Source organism: Etheostoma spectabile, chromosome 20 (assembly GCF_008692095.1).
Source record: "Etheostoma spectabile isolate EspeVRDwgs_2016 chromosome 20, UIUC_Espe_1.0, whole genome shotgun sequence".
Classification (NCBI taxonomy): Eukaryota; Metazoa; Chordata; class Actinopteri; order Perciformes; family Percidae; genus Etheostoma; species Etheostoma spectabile.
Window position 1 is genome coordinate 12,086,805 of NC_045752.1, and position 17,125 is coordinate 12,103,929.

Here is a 17,125-nt window from a genome sequence, read left to right on the forward strand (position 1 = left end):
CAAAGAAGGCTTTTAATCAGCAACACACCTGGAGACCTCTTGCAAGAGGGAGTTTACACTGGCAAGGACTAGCTTAAAAAAAGAAAGGATTAAATGTCCATGGACTGAAAACACAAAAGGTAAGAGTCACTTGGCAGCTAAATGCTACAACTGAATGTAAAATTTTACTTGGTTGTGTCACTTTGAAAAAGTCACTTACTCTGTCTCAAGGCTTCGCAATGAGATTTTCTCTGTAACCATTGAACAAGCCCCATCATGTCGAGGGGGAGTTTGTCAAGGTGTGCAGGCAAACGCTGCCTAGTTTCCTGACAAAGACGTGTGTGAATGTGTCGGATTAAATTTCCTGTATTTGCTCAGCAAGACAGGTAAGAACTTATCTGTATGTATCATATTGTTATTTATCCTACTAGACAAACAACTGCAAGAAAAGAAAATCCTTGGAATCATTTTTCTTTTAACTCATGGTTGTAATTTCCATCGTATTCCTCATCCGTCTCGAAGATGGATAATTTATGGCAGCAAAGAGGAAGATCATTTAAAAATTGTTTCTTGGCCAATCTGTTTTTATGGGCTTCTTTAATTTTTACTTGGCCATGAAGTGTTTCCTGAACATGATCCTCATGGCTGAAATCCTACGACTCCTCCTTGGCCAAACTGACATGTTTGAAAAGGAATGCTGTTGTGTCCACGCTCTCCAGTCTCCCGCTGCTACTAAAGTGCCGATAAAACCTTTACAGGCCTACAAAACCTGTTTGCTGTAGTGGAATACAAATTTACAGAGTGAGTGTTTCAAGTCACGAACACAGATCTAATGTGGGCAAAGCTGTTTGTGAGACCGTAAAAAAATCATAAAAACTGGGCAGATTATCTAATCGACATGGCAGCGTTGATGAACTGAGTTCTATTTTACTCAATAACATGATTACAAGTCACGGAATGCAAAATTACTTCTTTTTTGACAAATGTGTGCATTCGTTTTAAGTGTTAATAATGGTTTCATTTGGACCAAGAAAGGGTTTGGTGGATGTAATGTAAATCTTTTTTATGAAATCCTCAAAACTACATTACAAAACCAATTACTTATTTTGAAATGTAATGCATACAGTGTGATGTTGAATAAATATCTAATTTTACTAACTTCCACATCATGAATTACTGCATTACTGTCACGCGACAGCAAAATAAACTAATTGCACCCCAGCCATTTGTATTTTTAGACAGAATCAAAAATGTGTGTTCCAAAGGGAAGTGTCATGATTTCTGACAGACGTTACGGTAAAACCTCATGTTCTCCCAAAACAAAATGTGAAGAGATATCATTCACTTACATTCAGGACAATTACCATTTGGGACTCTGCCTTTTTGTTGCTTTGGTTACTGGAAGTCTTAAGTGGGCTGATAGACTTCCTTTAGAGGATAGGCAGCAGATCATACCTGCATTTATGGGGAAATAACGGATTTAAAAAGTAAATATTTAGAAATGGAAGCTTCAAAGCATTGTTGGAAAATCCTTCTGCTGCCAAGTAACATTGAACTTTAATAAATCAAAATCAAGTGAAGCAGGTGCAATCTCTAAACAATGGCTGGCGATTCATTTTAAGCCGACTGAGTCAGTCCAATACTTACATCTGGTGCTGAACTACAGACCTGTTCCATATTTTATCATGATGTGAGGGAAGCCTGGATAATCAAAAATGAATTGATAATGCAGTGTTATAAAGTTGGTATTACAAGACTTGGATTTGTTAAATAATTTCTCTTTTCTTGTGTTTTGATGCAGATGGAACTATGCTTGTTAGCATTCACCACTTCACATTTCAACACTAAGGATTCAGTGTCAAACAAAAGGGGAAATACAAAAGGATACAAAGATTAAGAAGAAGTTTAAAAAAAAAAAAAGCATAGATAAAAACATTTAGGTCTATCTCAACCAGATCTGCCGAGATGCCACTTAGAACATCGTTGTACAGAAAGCCATCCTCTGGTCGTTGGTCCACCAGGAACTTCAGGCGCAGGGAGGTGCTGTCTGTCAACATGATTAGCCTACCACTGGCTGATTTCCGCCACATCTCACATATTGGTAATGATGCCCACACAGACAGCTTTGGAGACCTTTCCTTCTTAAAGATGGGCCACAACCTGCTTCTACGAAGCTCACAGAGCGAGCAGAATCTCTTCCTGACCTGCCCTCCACCGCCAAAGCCCCCTCGTCTGAACCTGGACGAGGCCTCAGACAACCCCGACTTGCATATAGGCCACGTGCACAACACCGCCCACAGGAGAAAGAAATGCAGCTCTATGCCACTGCTGGACAGTGAGGAAAAGGAAGCAGAGATAGAAGAGGAGGACAGTTACCAAAGAGGGAATAATGTTGCTCCAAATCTGGCTCACAGCCTTGGACGGGGCAGCCTGAATTCAGACAAGGATGAAGACTCCACAGAGACCTGTGACAAAACTGTTGGACAGCATAGGGAAGAGGACAGTGGCTTTTCATTCAGCTTCGACCTGGGCCCTTCAATCCTGGATGATGTTCTCCGGGTGATGGACAAACACCACAATTAGACAGCATAGTGGCCCGGCGTTACATAAAGGGTTTACTAAAAGTTTGGAACAATAAGAGACCCTTCTTGGGAACATACTCTTGATTTTATGGAAAACCCAAATCCTAGAGCGATGGTTATTGTGGAAATAAATCTGGATATTGGATTTTATGATCCCTGGGCAACAAGAATATACCCAAATAGCCTTTGGTGAGAACTTGCCTCACCTAAGTTTTAATGAAGGTAATCAACTATGAAAAGATGGATACACGGGATTAAAGATTCTGCCTTTTTTGTTTATTTCAGAAAGAGATGTTACTTTTGGAAGTTGATTCAGCAACTTTCTCGGAAAAGAAGCTTATCCTTTTATAGAGCACAAGATAGCGTGGTCAACAGCATGTTAAAAAAAATTAAAAAAAATCTAATTTGAAAAGATAAACAAAAAACACAATTACACAAAGTTAATATTCTCCCTAAAATCACCCCTTACAGAGTTTATACAAAGGTTAAGTTAATCTAACTTTGTCGGATGTCAAACTCCAACCTCGACATATGTTCAAGCTTCTTTAACGTTCTTCCTTTGCTAGTGTAATCCCCCACACAGCAGAGCACTGAAAACGTCTGTTAAGGCTTAAGAGTGTTGTGTTTAAGAAAAGAAAAGTTGCGGCTGGAATCCAAGGTCCTCGAGCTGTGATGTCTTGCTCTTGGCGTGCTTGCCAATCTATTGTGTGCAGAGGGCAATTTTTCCTCCGCACGCATCCCAGAGGCCCCACTCAAAAGGTAGACCGAGGTACCCCCCATCTCTCATTCCCAACAATGCAATGAAAACAAACACTTAGCTCTGCTTCCAATAAAAGCCAGCCTGTGGTGGCAGGTTGGGCTGCAGACCAAGCCAGGCCACAGGTCTAAGACCTTAGACAAAAAAAAAAAAAACATTAAAATAAAATCCTGGAGCAGGCTGTTTTCTTAGCTGCAAATCAGAGTCCAATGCTATGGTGAGTGGCGCACGAGAACTAAAGTGGTAAAGAGTAATGTGATACTTCCACATATGCAGGGGGTGTCGAGGGAGGAGGACCAGAGACATCCCTTACTGCAGCCAAAGTCCTGATGAGGGTTTAAACACTACCTTCTGACCAAACAGTCCACCAACATGTGAAAAGAGCATGATTGAATCTCACATACACTGGCACAAAAGTAAAGAGAAACACATATGTACTGTATGTACACATGTGAGCACGCAAAACTCAGTTGCTCGTCAAACTGAGATTTGTGCAATATAGATGTGACAATCTAGGTCCACTTTCCTTAGGTTTGGAGAGGCGAGTCAGGACAGAAGCTCAGTCTGTCCTTAGTGGGGGGCTGCCAGGAAAGGCTGTAGGGCAAGAACCCAGAACCAGTCAAATTCCTAAGTTCCACATGGGTCATGCTACAAAATATATACGAACCACAAGTGGCGTACTTCCAGCAATAGTTTTAGAATTCTATGCGTGTCTAAACGGAAGATTTTTGTGGGTACGTCAACACTGTATATCTTTTTTGCCTTCTCCCATTTTAAAGTGGATATCACTCATCATTTTCCTTGTACACGTAATGACAATAACAAATTGTGAGAAGAAAAAAAATTGCATTGAAAAATGTACTGTTTTGTATTTAAGGAAAGTAAAGAAAAATATCTTTCACATTCCACGATCAGTGGTTTTGTGGATAGAACTGCTCATGTCACCATTTTAAGAAAGCTCATATACGATTGTTTACACACCCTGATAGACAGACATTTATCTGGCATTTCAACTGTCAGAAGTCACTGTGGAGGCAATTAGCCTTGCCTGACCATTTCTAGAGAAATTATAGCGTTGGATTATCCACCACAACATTATTTCAAGGTGGAGAGACACACAGGCCTAAATTATACAGACATTTCAAGCAAGATTTCACGTTGGAATGTCACAAATACTGTAATACAGTACACTGGGCTTTGAAGCAACTGCTGAGTTGTTAGACATGCCCTGCTCTGTGACACACCTGTACCATGAAGAGGTGACATTTAATAGCTAACCAGGGTGTGTCTGCAAATTGTCAGACATTTCTATACAGCCTGCCTTTTCCAGATAATGGCCTTTGACAATCAAAGCCTTATTCATTCGCAAGAGAAAGAAAAATTGGGTAAGGATAAAAAACTTGAACCTATAAAAACAATATTTAAAAAATACCAACAAATGTTGGTATTTTTTAATGCACTTCAGCCCTTCTTGACACATTTTATGAAAACCCATCCTTGTTCTTTATAACTTTCAAGAATGAACTTTTCCTGTCAGTATTTTTTTTGAAAAAAGAACATTCCTGCAGACAATAGACCTTGGCTGCTATGGCTCTATCTACACAAGAGCGCTTAGTGTGAAGAATCACAAACTTGTGCTCAACAAGTGTTCGGCCACATCACTGATGTGAGAAGAAAGAGTCTGTAATTGAAGACAAATTATCTTGTCTGCGCAGCACAAACTGGCCCGAGCAATGAAGTATCCCGATCACATCTGGTACTACTTCTCCCCCTTCCCCAAAAAAACTCACACTTCATACAGAATACCCAAGACATCTCAAGAGTTGCACTTATGAGTTATTCCTTTTGTCAGGTACTAACTAAAGAACTAAAAATATTGTTTTGGCAAAAAAGATGTCTGTCTACTGTAATTGCATCTACCAGAAGAACCTTGTGCTACTGAAATATGCTGCATGGTTTTACATACAAAAGGAGGATTTTTTGAAACCGACATTGTTTATGCTGTCTGTATCACATCAGAGTGTATTATCAGGCTATAGACGGTGAGGGCCAACCCAATCCACAACAGCTATTCCCTCTCATGACACGCATGATGAATGGGGCGTAAACACAATAATTGTGAGATTCTTACCACATTATAATCACACCAGGAAATCCATTCAGTGTCTGATGAAAAAAAATGCAAACACAGCAATCATAAACCAGTGTATCTTTTCTATGAACTGTGTGGTCTTTTGTTCCTTGAGGGTCCCACTATATGTACACTATACATTACCAATAGCCCCAAATGCACATAATGAGATATACTGCCCATCTCTCTATATCAATTCAAACTTGATACACATTATTAATATAATTTCCTCCTTTTGGGTCTGATCACAACAAAACACAAAAGTCTGCTGGTCTCCCTCTTAGAAGTCACTTATCTGCACTTGTACTCGCCTTTTTTGGTTTTCCATTAAGAAAAAAAGTCCCTGGTACCTGCTAACAGGTACTTTTTGTAATACTACCTCAGTCAAGTTTCCAAGCGAGCTGAGGCAATACCAAAAGGTGACGTGAAAACCTGCAGACTACTGATTGGTCGGAGAGAATAGTCACTAATCACTCCGTCATCATTGTTAGCGACAGACGCGGGGTGTCCTGAACAAACCCGCCGTGTTTACCGGTAAATAGTTTATCCAGCAGTTTGTTTGTTTTTGCTGCCTCCAGGTTCATTAGAAACTAATCTGTGACAACACGCCGAGAATCAAAAACAACACACCTTCAACGTTCTCTGTGCGTGTTGCATTAAGTCACGGCAGTTTCCTGCTATGACGACCAGCCACGGCTCGCCCCACGCATGAGGCGGTACTAATCTGCAATGGAAAAAGGAGGACGGGGCACTGTGGCTGAGTCGAGGCAAGTTGAACAGGTACCATTAACGGAAAAACACCATTAGAGAGTGTGTAGGCCAGTGTTGAATGTGCCAACAACATGGCCACATACAGAGTATCATATCCAGATATAGGGGCTATTTAAGGTGAGAGTGCACTTTTCAAACACTAGCACACTGGCGGCCTTTAAAAACAATCCCAGAATAGCTGCTGCTGCATCTGGTTTGTGTCTTGACAAGCCTGCGATGACTCTTCAGCTCTAGATGGAAGAAGCAGGCGTAGAAAGCTCAAATTGAAATCTTTTATGATAGATTTGCGCCAAAAATGTGGGTACATAAAACTACGCAAATTAAACATGAATCAAGACACAGTGATCAATAATGGTATTACATCTACAGATACACCAACATTAGGTCTGGCAAAGACAAAGCAAATGGTTAGATAGTGATTCTATATCTGAGACAGTGTGGAGGGTGAGATATGAATCATTCGTCAGACTCTGAAATCCGCCACACAAGTGAAATCATATTTTGATGCAACAGCCATTCACAGCTCTCATTAAACATTATCTGAGCCCTGAACCCCACACAGTCCATCATTACACACCACAAAAAAACTGTATTATCTTTACTTTAGATTCAGTCAGGCACCTTGACTCATTCAGAATTCAAAGATTTGCAGCAAGACAATGCTAGAAGAAATGCTAGTGTTAATGAGAATGACTTAAGCGCTTAAGTCTGTCAAAGGGTAAAGACACAACAAAGAACAGTCTGGAGATGAAACTAGATCATTTCCCAAAAGATGGAGCTGAATTAAGTCAGGAATACCACAAGGTGTGTGGAAGATGTGGCCCTTCCCCATTTTGAAATGTTTATGTTATGTCATATCTGCTGTCATAACCACCCACCCCCCACTCTTAATTAGGCCCCAGATTCATTTAGTGAGCACAGTAGTGATGGAACTGAAGCTGAAATCATACATCATTGTCTCTGAGCTCCCTGTAGTGAGACTCTGACTCTCTGAGCACTGTTTGGATTGATGAGGTTAAAGAAGCAAGTCATCAACCAAGCTGCTCCTATGTGATTGCAGCTGGATGGTGTGAGGTTGCAATGGAGGGGTAGACAACAGGAGAGGAATCTGATTTTTGGATTTCAGATAGAGTCCAGGGAGAAGGACCTCCAATGCTTTGGCTTCTTATTTCCTCTCTCCCCCCCCCCATGTCCACTGACCCCAGGCCAGATGTGGGACAACATTACTAATATCTACACTGGTTCACCCCATTATGTCATGTGGGGCCTTTAACAAGAACTATTCTCGCTGAGAGTTGACGCGAAAATTACCCGGATTGCCAACTGATACTAGTCCCCTCGATGTGAATGAAAATCCTAATCAGAGGTGAATGTCATCTTGTTTTCATTTCATCAATGTTTATATTCTAGCGCGCAAGACAAAAAAAAGATAAAGCAATCAGCTTTGGATATCTGTAAGGCAACCCGGTTTACCATAATAACATTTAAAGAGATTAGTGTGACAAGTCCCAGTGTGTATGCAGAGTCTCAAATGGGGGGGTTCACCCCTCAACCGCACCAAGTTGAGGGGTGAAACCCAGTTCAGCAGCAGCTCTCGAGACCCAGATAAGTAGATAGAGAGGGTCTACCGATCGCCAGTTTCTCACAAGTAAAGATAATAATATAGGAGAAGTAAAATGGACATCACAGGGGAAAAACATTACTTCATACTAATCTAATGACAAGTAAGAAAAACATTGTAGATTCTCAGTGGATATAGTTGAAATGAGATTATCATGGACAGGAAAAGAGTTAATGTCCCTTTGGTGTCTGCATGTGGTCTGGCAGCAAAAGACAAAATATCAGGCATGCAAAATCAATTAAAAAAAGTCAAAATTGCAGTATGGACTACTAGGGCTGTGCAATTAATTGAATTTGAATTTCAAATTCGGCTCCCAACAATCACCAAAATAGTATAATTATTTTGCCATGTTCTGTTTTGCTAGAACACTCTTATTTTGTCTTGTGTTCCAAATGACACGTGCATGCGCACAACCCTCCTTCCCAAATCCATAAAATGTCTTGGCAGTCAGGGGGGGCAAGTTGTGTGCATATCATCCACTGAAACCAAAAAAAGTCAGCGCGAGTAAAGATGGCAGAAAGAGGGCAGCCACAGCAGTGTTTGGTGAGCAAAAAAAGGAAAATCCAACTCCGTTGTCTGGGAAAAGTTAAATGTTTGCTCAGCCTGCAGTCCTTCTGCCTCCCCACTGTAGTAGACGTTGTATTCTCCCTGACACGCTGTATTCACTTACTGTTTAAAACTTTTTACAGCTGGGTGCAAAAGCCTACCGCTCAAAAACAAAAAACCATAGTAATGCTCCCTCAGCATTTAGTTTTTTTGTTAAACTGTATGTAAAATGAGGCAACATGAGTCAGGTAACATTATTCTAAGGTACCGTCTATGTGCTGGGTTTTTCTTTACGTAGCTAGTAAATAAGCCCACTGAGGGTGACATTATTATTATTTAGGCAAAATGTTTAGTAATGACAGTTGGCTAGTAGTGGTCATAGTGAGTGAAAATGTGAGGCTTGATGCAATATTGTGTTATGTACAGTATCTGGAATTTCTCATTAGCTGTGTAAAGTTGTGAGATATGTAAAGTTGTGTAAAAGCTGAACCGACTCACAGTAGTAAAACTGATTTTTTTCTGATCCAAAGACTGAGATAAATGACACTAAAAGACTAAATTATCGACACTATCCATTATATTCAAAGGTTTATGAGTAATTGTGTTACACAATCGGGATATCAGTATTGCCCAAAATAATTGTGATTGTTGTTTTTTCCATTATCGAGCAGCCCTACGGACTACTGTGATTTCCAAATCAAAAGAGGCAACACATCAGAGAAAAAATGTTTTAATTTTTCTCAATAAACCATTTTGGGTTTGGGATAAGGTAAATCCTTCAAATTCAAAATTAGACCCCCACCCTTCAGAGGGAAGATGTTAAAAATGTTCAACACTCAAAAAGAAAATGTAAATACTATTTTATAATTAATAGCAACATAGAGACTTTTTTAGTCAGTCTCACGTGCCAGGCTACCATTACTGCACACTGGGTAGCTATGTGAAGCACAGCATTCCTAGGATCTCCCATGTCGAGCCTGTTGATGAGTGGCCGACCGGGTGCTTTGGGCCAGTGCAGGGCCAGTGCCTCACCACTCCAAAGCAAATAAACTGAAGCCCACTTAACCAAACACATTGTTCTAGACCAGGCCAGGGGAGTGCAAGCACTGGGGTAATAGTTGCACCACACCTCAGAGGGTTTACATACTTCACTTTGTGGGATAGTGTTTAGGCAATATAATTTGTGTTGGAACCTGTGTACATGGGAGGATTTTGTAACATATGGCCTATATGCTTTACAAGAGTGGGAGAGAATAACAACAATACACTTTTGGGTTATACTGGTACCTGTAAAGACATGAAGTGGCCCGGTTGAGATGGTGGAGCAATAACCTCGGGCTGTCCTTCTAGCCATGAAATCTTCAAAGGATTTTCACTCAGGCCACTTTCATTCTTAGTTGCCAGCTCCTAAAAAAGAATAAGATAGTGTTTGTTAGTGGATCTTTGGATGGTTTCTCTACCAGTATTAGTGGATCTTCGGATGGTTTCTTTACCAGTATATTATTAGGGGAAATAAAACATTAACCTTGCCCTGAAAGCTGTAAAATTTGTGTCCAACACCTGGTTATTATGTACAGTACATATGAAAAAACACATGTAGACGAGGACAAAGGTGTATTGTAACTGGGCCAACTCCCAGAGCTAGACTGGGACTTGGAGATGGGCAGGCAGAAACCACAGAACCTGAGCCCAGATCCGTGTCCACTGGCAGATATGTTCTCTGGAGGGAAACCACACATTGCGGGGAGGAAACCACCACTAAATAGTACAACATCCCAACAAAGGGCCTGAGGATCCAGACAGTGTGGAACAATGAAGTGGCTCAAGTTCTTCCGTCCAATGGTTCCCATCAGCACAGAGATCTCTACACTACAGAATGACTAAAACCCAGTCAACAACTGTCCTGCGGCTGGGAAGTCTATGACAGCTGTCATAGAACATGGCAAACTCAGCAGGTGACCAGAGACTTTGAGGCAAGTGAGTGGTAAACAAATGTGGCTCTATGCAAATGTCTGCTTTGGTGAAGATTTCCATTATTGAACAAACAGAATGAGGATGTTGACCGGGGAAGAGTTAGGTACTTACAGCTGCTCTCACTGTTGCAAATTCAACCACAGCGCTTCCTCTCTTCTTTCTCGATACAATCACATTTGAAACATCTCCATACTAAAATAGAGAGAACATTTAAATTAGTATTTTCTTTTACAGCACAAACCATAACAATGCAAACACAAAGCTTATGCAGACTGAAGAATGAAAACTAAAAACAAAAAAGTTTGGATATAATATGTTTTGTGTTATTAAACTTAATCTCTAATGATAGGTTTGGTACGTTTGGGACCGAGCCGGTAACACTGCAAAGAACATCAACAAAAATGAGACCACTGTAATTTCCCAAGAGATAAGAGGTAATATTGGATCATTTTAGTTACTTCTTGTACAATGACAACATTTAATAAACAATTTTGGCATCAATGAGCTGAAATTAGAAATGTCGCTCATCCAACTCCCAGCCAAAAATTAGAACTGGCAGAATAGGTTGGCCAAAAATGAAAGCAGGGCAAAGAGCATCTCAGACATTCCCTAATCTTTGTCCGAGGAAGATGGAGAGATGAGAAGAAAGGCAAGAAACACGTCAGCAGATGAGACAAAAAAAATAAATATCCCTTTTAAAAGGCAGCCATTGGCAGAGCATTTTTTTAACCTTCAGGGTTTTTATAACTGAGGCCTTTTGTCATCAAAGGGATGCCCTAGGGTCATTTGCACCATAACCTTGAGCCAAGCACCCCCACAAAAGCTTTTTTTTCCCCCTTGTTCGGACATTAGGCACTAATAATTCCTGGAATGGTACCCCACGTCTACAGTAGTACAAATAGGTTATGTACTCCTAAAACAATGGATTGGAAAGTTTGTAAGTGCTCCAGGAGTTTATTTAAATAACACTTGCCTGATAGATTCTGCTCTCTGCTACTGTTGCTACCGGCAGCAAGACAAGCACTTAGGGACCATCTACTAGAGCTTAAAAAAATTAAAAATAAATAAATAAATCAAGACCGAGCCTGTACACGTTATGTGTGAGCCCGACCCAACACATTAACTGTAGTTATGAGCTCAAGCCCAATTTAAACCCAAATTTTTTTAAATACGTGGGCCATTATATTATGACATTCTCAACTACAATTCGGATTTGTTTGAACTACAGAAATCTGTTTAGAATTATCTTAATGAATGCAACAAGGATGAAGCATGTAAATTGCGTGGTTTGTTTAAATTTAGAATGGATTGCAAATGGATCCGAATGAAGAAACGTTAAACGTTATTCAGCGGAATAGTGTGGGTAACAGATCAAGGCAGCAACATATTCAAAGCCCTAGAACCATATAGGACACTTTCTTGTCTCAATCACCTAATTAACACTGTCCTTCGCCACGGCCCGCATGTCGACGCACTGGCCGCACTACCCAGAGCGACAGGAGAAGCTGGAGAGGAATAGCTTATGCCCAATCCACTCACGCTAATAAAGTAATGATTAAAAAAAAAAACACAAACCCTTTCTCAAGGGCCCGGCCGAGCACGGCCCGAGGATAGTGACGGAAAATATCGTCCGACCCGGCCCGTGGGTTGGATCAGGTCAAGTTTGGGCAGAGGATCTAAAACTTCTACTGTCTACAAACTATAGCGCCGAAACCAGATGTAAAAAAAATTAATTAATTGAATTACTTAATAAGGGAGTGTCTCCAAACCTATCTCAAATATAACTTGTCTCCTGCTAGTTGTACTACAGCACTTACTTTTAAAAAATTAGTTAAATTAATACATATTTTTGTTGTATCTCTTTCTGGTGTTGTAATTTGTAGACGGTCCTAAGCACTCCTCTTACTGCTGGTAGCAGTATAAGCAGAGAGCAGAAGCTATCAAGCAAATGTAATTTTAAAAAGCTCCTGGTGTACCTACAAACTTTTCAATTCAGCGCTTTATGAGTACATAACCTATTTGTACTACTGTAGAAGTTTAAAACCATTCAGGGCATTATTAGTGGGGTAATTTACGTGATACACTCTTGGTTCCATTAGCGCCTACATTAAGCCATTTGGCTAATTGCGCTAACTCGCCTAATGTCCAAACAAGGGAAAATAAGCTTTTTTTGGAGGGGGGGGGTTGACTTGAGGTCGTGGTGCAAAGGACCCTAGGGTGAAATTACTCTGAACCATCCCTTAAACCTCTCCATGTCTAAAGCAGAGTCTTGAAAGCAAAGAGGATGGATGTGGCTTTAGAGAACCTCATTCTGTGAAAATATAGCTTTTCTGGGAAAGGGCAAAGTCCAGGAATGCTAATGTCTACGAAGGACAGTTTAGAGCAAGCCAACAGTGACAAAGGAGACTCTCAAAAGGCCTCTTGTTTCATAGAATATAAATATCTTAACATATTTTTTCCCCCCTTGAACAAAGATGTGTTATTTCAAGCGGCCAAAATACACAAGTCTGCACACGTATTCATACACAAGTATACACGTACCATACTTTCCCACACAGCAGTGGCTTGAATTGCATAAACTATTAACTGTCACTCATTGGAGCTTGCCATTTAAAACAAAATCTTTTTTCTAAAATGTATTCCCTTTGCTTAAGAAATTAAAAAAAGGAGTAACACTTTTCCCCCCCACAGTCTTTATTATGACACAGCCCTTCTGCCTGGAGCCATATCGATTGAGTTCGTGCAGAGGAGAAATTCATACCCTTTTTTCCCTCACATCTTGACGTCAGCGACACTTGCCATATCCTCATTTACGGCCAACCTATGCCTCACCAAAAAACCTTGTGATGATCATGGCATTAGGTGGTACTGGGTTGCATGAGAAGAACACATTTCCTAATGCATCCCTCGGCACTGTTTAATCACCTGGTAAGAGGGGCACAAACAATGTCGTGCATGGCTTTAAAAAGGCACTCCAACATTGCCCTCAGCACTTTCACTGCAACAAAACTTAATGAGCCTTGTTTAAGGGGAAGAATAAAACAATCTACAGTGCTGATGTCATGCAGACCTCAAAAGTGGCCGGACTCTGCAGGCAAGTTTGTTACCATGGAGCTCTGCTTTGGGACACCAAGGATAAAGAGATCTCATTTTCAGATTTCATTGAGAAACAATTAGATACAGATTAGATAAAATACTTAGGAGTGTGTTTTTGGTTAATCCGGTCAGTACCTCACACATTAAAAGTACTTTATCACATTACTGCAAAATTCCTGTAAAACAGTCCTGCTCATTAATTTACAACATTGCCTGCAATGTCCTAATACAGATATATTAAAAGGATTTTTACCTCGGTGACCTTAAGGTTTATTTTATTATTTTACCCCAACCCAAATGGTACCTTACTGTTAATGTGTCATGTGAAAAGATAAGGAGTTAAACACAAGGCAAGTTAAGTGTTTTGCTGTTTTTAGGATGTGTACCTTTTGTAGAAGTCTGAAAAGAATGTCTTGAGAGTAGCCTCCATTCGTCTCGTCATCTTTTTTACACTTCCACTTTAACTTGAATGAGAAAGAAGAATACAACTGATTAGACTGATGAGGAGACAAAGCATGCCAGGTAGGCTTGGTTATGATGACACAAATTATTACCATCAGGACAGAAAAGAGCTACGGGAGAGAGACACTGTTAAACTCTTGGAACATCACTCTGGCACCACCTGTGAGACTTGCAGTTAATTTCCATTCATACTGAGGGTACAGGACTGCTAAAACAGGTTAAAATTAACGTATGGAACCCTGGACCATGGAATACATGATGATTCCCTTGTATAGCTCCACAGAATAAAGGACAACCCCAGACACAATAATGACTAAGTAATCCAAAGCAGGTCACCTAAGGTACTCTGCAATGGGAAGAAATGCGTGTTGTGTCTTTGTTTGAACTGTGGTTAACTTATGATTGTGCAACATTTTTTCATTTATGATACTTGCCATATTGCACTGGGTAAATGTTGTTTTAGAAATTACCATATAGTACAACTAATTTCTGCATAAGAGCTGAACAGCTCCAATAAATCTCCACAAAAGACAAGATCATTTGTCAAATTGTTTTACTTGCTTGGAGTCCTGTCACTAAAAGCTGATGCGAGTTCCCGTACTCCTAGAAAAGAGATATTGTGCAACTTCTCCTATCCATGCACAAAGAACAGCAGTCTAGCCAATTTATCACAATGACTGCTTAAAGTAGAATTATAAATGGCAAGCACTCAGTGTTGATTCAGCTCCAACATTCTGCTTACTGTCAGAGAACAGGATTTCTGGGAATTTCCATGTCTACATAGAGTTCTTTTACCAACAATTACGGTTGACAATGTACACTCTCCTTCCAAGAACAGTCTCCTGTACCCACTGATAACCTTCTTACACATTAATCTTGGAGTAAGATTTTAAAAGTATTTGCATGATGTGATGTCTGCGGTTTCAGCCCACAATACAGTCACATTGCTGTGTTCTTTTGCTCCTAGTTTAAATAAATATACAGATAGGAAAGCTATTAGGGGACCAAACCAAAGAAAACGTCCCTTTCTGCATCACTAAAACTAGTTTTCACAATATATCAAAGGAATAATGTCAAATATCACTGGAATTAGTTTTTTAGGAATGACTGACATCAGAGTCATTGCAAATGTCCACAACGCAGTCAATAATTTTAATGAACGTCAAATGTCTAATTGTCCCACAAACAAGTTTAACCTTGAATACAAGGATCATTTTGAATCTGGTTAATGATATATTATAACTTTTACTGAATAGTAGAACCCAAAGAAAAAACATTGTATTAAAGTCATGACGTACATTAATTTAAAAAAACATGACAAGCAAGAGCCAGTCTCGGAGATAGATTTATGCAGTAATGTTCCCATGTCCTTCAACGTGACCCGTGATACTGTCAGTCTTACGCCTGCGGTTTGTTTTTCTAACTGAATACACAAATGTCGGGGAATACACTGCTGCAATAGATGGCTATCAAATTTTAAAACCAGATTTAATGTCTAAACACATTAGCTAACATCCCCAGAGTCCGTTAATAAGCACGGGCTGGGGAGTTTCCAGGAGGAAATATAATAAGCCTCCTCTTGGCATAGTTGCAGGTCTTCTGACGACGTTGGAACTACTCCGGAGGAATGGGCGTTAAATGTGAGCTTACTGGTGAGACAGCGTATGTGGTCTCCAAATAATGAATTACAAATGTCTAAGGTTCTATCAAAATCCCCGCAGAGATTCTGCCGACACTTTCACTCAGATGGAACAGTTCCTCTTTTCCATCTCCCTGTGTTACTCTCCAAAAACGACAACCCTCATCATGACCTCTCTTCCTAGTCTCGGCCCATGATTAAAACCCCCATAGGTGCAAGCCTTACCTTCAATTTGGGGGTCACATTGCTCTTGGAACATCTCTCCACTCCTGAGTCTGAGAGGGAGGGGAGATGGGACAGTGAAGTGAAAAGACAAGAAAAGAATTGTGTTGTCAAGGAAAGAAATGCATCACTCAAAATAGAAATCAACTCATGCAGATGGTCAGCAATTTATGGCTGTCAGATGGTAAATGTTGCTTGCTACAGTCTGATGATCCATTCGGTGCATCTCAAGATGAAATAGACAGAGCGCAGATCCATGTGGATGGCTGGGGACGGCTGACTGTGTGCAAATGAAAGAAAGACTCAAAAGACCCGCTGACTATGCATGAGTAATTGTTCAGCCACAAAAATGGCTCCACGTCTCGGGCCAAGAGCGTGTACTTTCTTTAAATACCCAAACATCTATAGTCTTATTTTATAGGACACTTACTTTTGTTCATGTCTCCAGAATGGAGACACTGAAGCTTTAAAGCAACAGTATTGTCAAGAGGTTAAAAGTTTGATGGATAACTGTGTGTGTGTGTGTGTCATTGCATTCCTGTGTTGTCTTTCTGCCAATAAACTAAAATAGACCTCTTCAAAGTGCAAATCTTTAATTCAAAAAGACATTCAGTTATTGATTTTATGTGCAGAATATTTGGTGAACCTAGTGACTGCTGTAATTGGACTGACAGTACGACAGTGAGGAAACATAGGGGTTCACCAGCGGAGGCTTTTTGAATAGCAAGAGGAATTCAAAGTGTTTTATCCAAGTAGAACAGGACTGCACTGAAGTGGTTTTATAAACATAGACTGGAACAGACTGCAGTTAGGTTCAATCTTAGGTATGGACATACTGTAGACTCCTGTTTGCAGCTGCTGCTCTTCTCTTTCTCTCTGGATCTGCTCTCTGATGAGCCTCTGTTGCTCCTCAAGCTGCCTGGATCCCTCTTCTCTCAAACGGGCTATCTGGTAGAAACAGACACATACAATACAGTAATGTACACAAACACACATGCTGGTTTTGACAGCAAAGTATGCATCTTTCATAAAGCTCTTCATTAAGCACTGATGTAATTTATCACTTGTATGACTCTCACATTCTAACACCCTTTCTGCTATTCTGTGTTTCCAGGAGAGTGTTCGGACCACCTTGTTTCATCATTTAAGAAAAATATTCCCTTGAAATGAGACAAATGGAGCAGTGCCACCTACTGGTTGCCTCCTCCACCTCTGGCCACATTTTACATGCATTAAACACAGCACATTCCAATGACACACCTTGGAAGCACGCACAACATTTTTATTTATCACTGGCTATCTGAACAAAGTAGATCAAGTCATGCAATATCACTAATGAGTTTAC

The 17,125-nt window shown here is 40.3% G+C and overlaps 2 protein-coding genes across 5 annotated transcripts in view; one reads left to right on the forward strand and one right to left on the reverse strand.

The window, feature by feature from the left end:
• The window catches only part of LOC116670570 (cdc42 effector protein 3), a 5,552-nt gene extending 345 nt beyond the window's left edge, over positions 1 to 5,207 (forward strand). Inside the window, exons 1-3 of one of the 3 annotated variants that reach the window (XM_032501149.1) lie at positions 48 to 119; positions 211 to 365; positions 1,781 to 5,207. In XM_032501149.1, the coding sequence (XP_032357040.1) occupies positions 1,945 to 2,562 (618 nt within the window). In that variant the 5' untranslated portion in view covers positions 48 to 119; positions 211 to 365; positions 1,781 to 1,944 and the 3' untranslated portion in view covers positions 2,563 to 5,207. Of the gene's footprint in view, positions 120 to 210; positions 366 to 402; positions 781 to 1,780 lie in introns of those variants that run through there. The other 2 variants (XM_032501150.1, XM_032501151.1) reach the window with 2 other exon arrangements.
• dnajc17 (DnaJ (Hsp40) homolog, subfamily C, member 17) overlaps positions 1 to 17,125 on the reverse strand; it is a 32,786-nt gene that overhangs the window by 8,341 nt on the left and 7,320 nt on the right. The window contains exons 6-11 of one of the 2 annotated variants that reach the window (XM_032501148.1): positions 16,617 to 16,728; positions 15,784 to 15,833; positions 13,844 to 13,921; positions 10,473 to 10,553; positions 9,675 to 9,794; positions 1,254 to 1,434 (exon numbers count right to left, since the gene is read on the reverse strand). In XM_032501148.1, the coding sequence (XP_032357039.1) occupies positions 1,429 to 1,434; positions 9,675 to 9,794; positions 10,473 to 10,553; positions 13,844 to 13,921; positions 15,784 to 15,833; positions 16,617 to 16,728 (447 nt within the window). In that variant the 3' untranslated portion in view covers positions 1,254 to 1,428. Of the gene's footprint in view, positions 1 to 1,253; positions 1,435 to 9,674; positions 9,795 to 10,472; positions 10,554 to 13,843; positions 13,922 to 15,783; positions 15,834 to 16,616; positions 16,729 to 17,125 lie in introns of those variants that run through there. The other variant, XM_032501147.1, reaches the window with a different exon arrangement.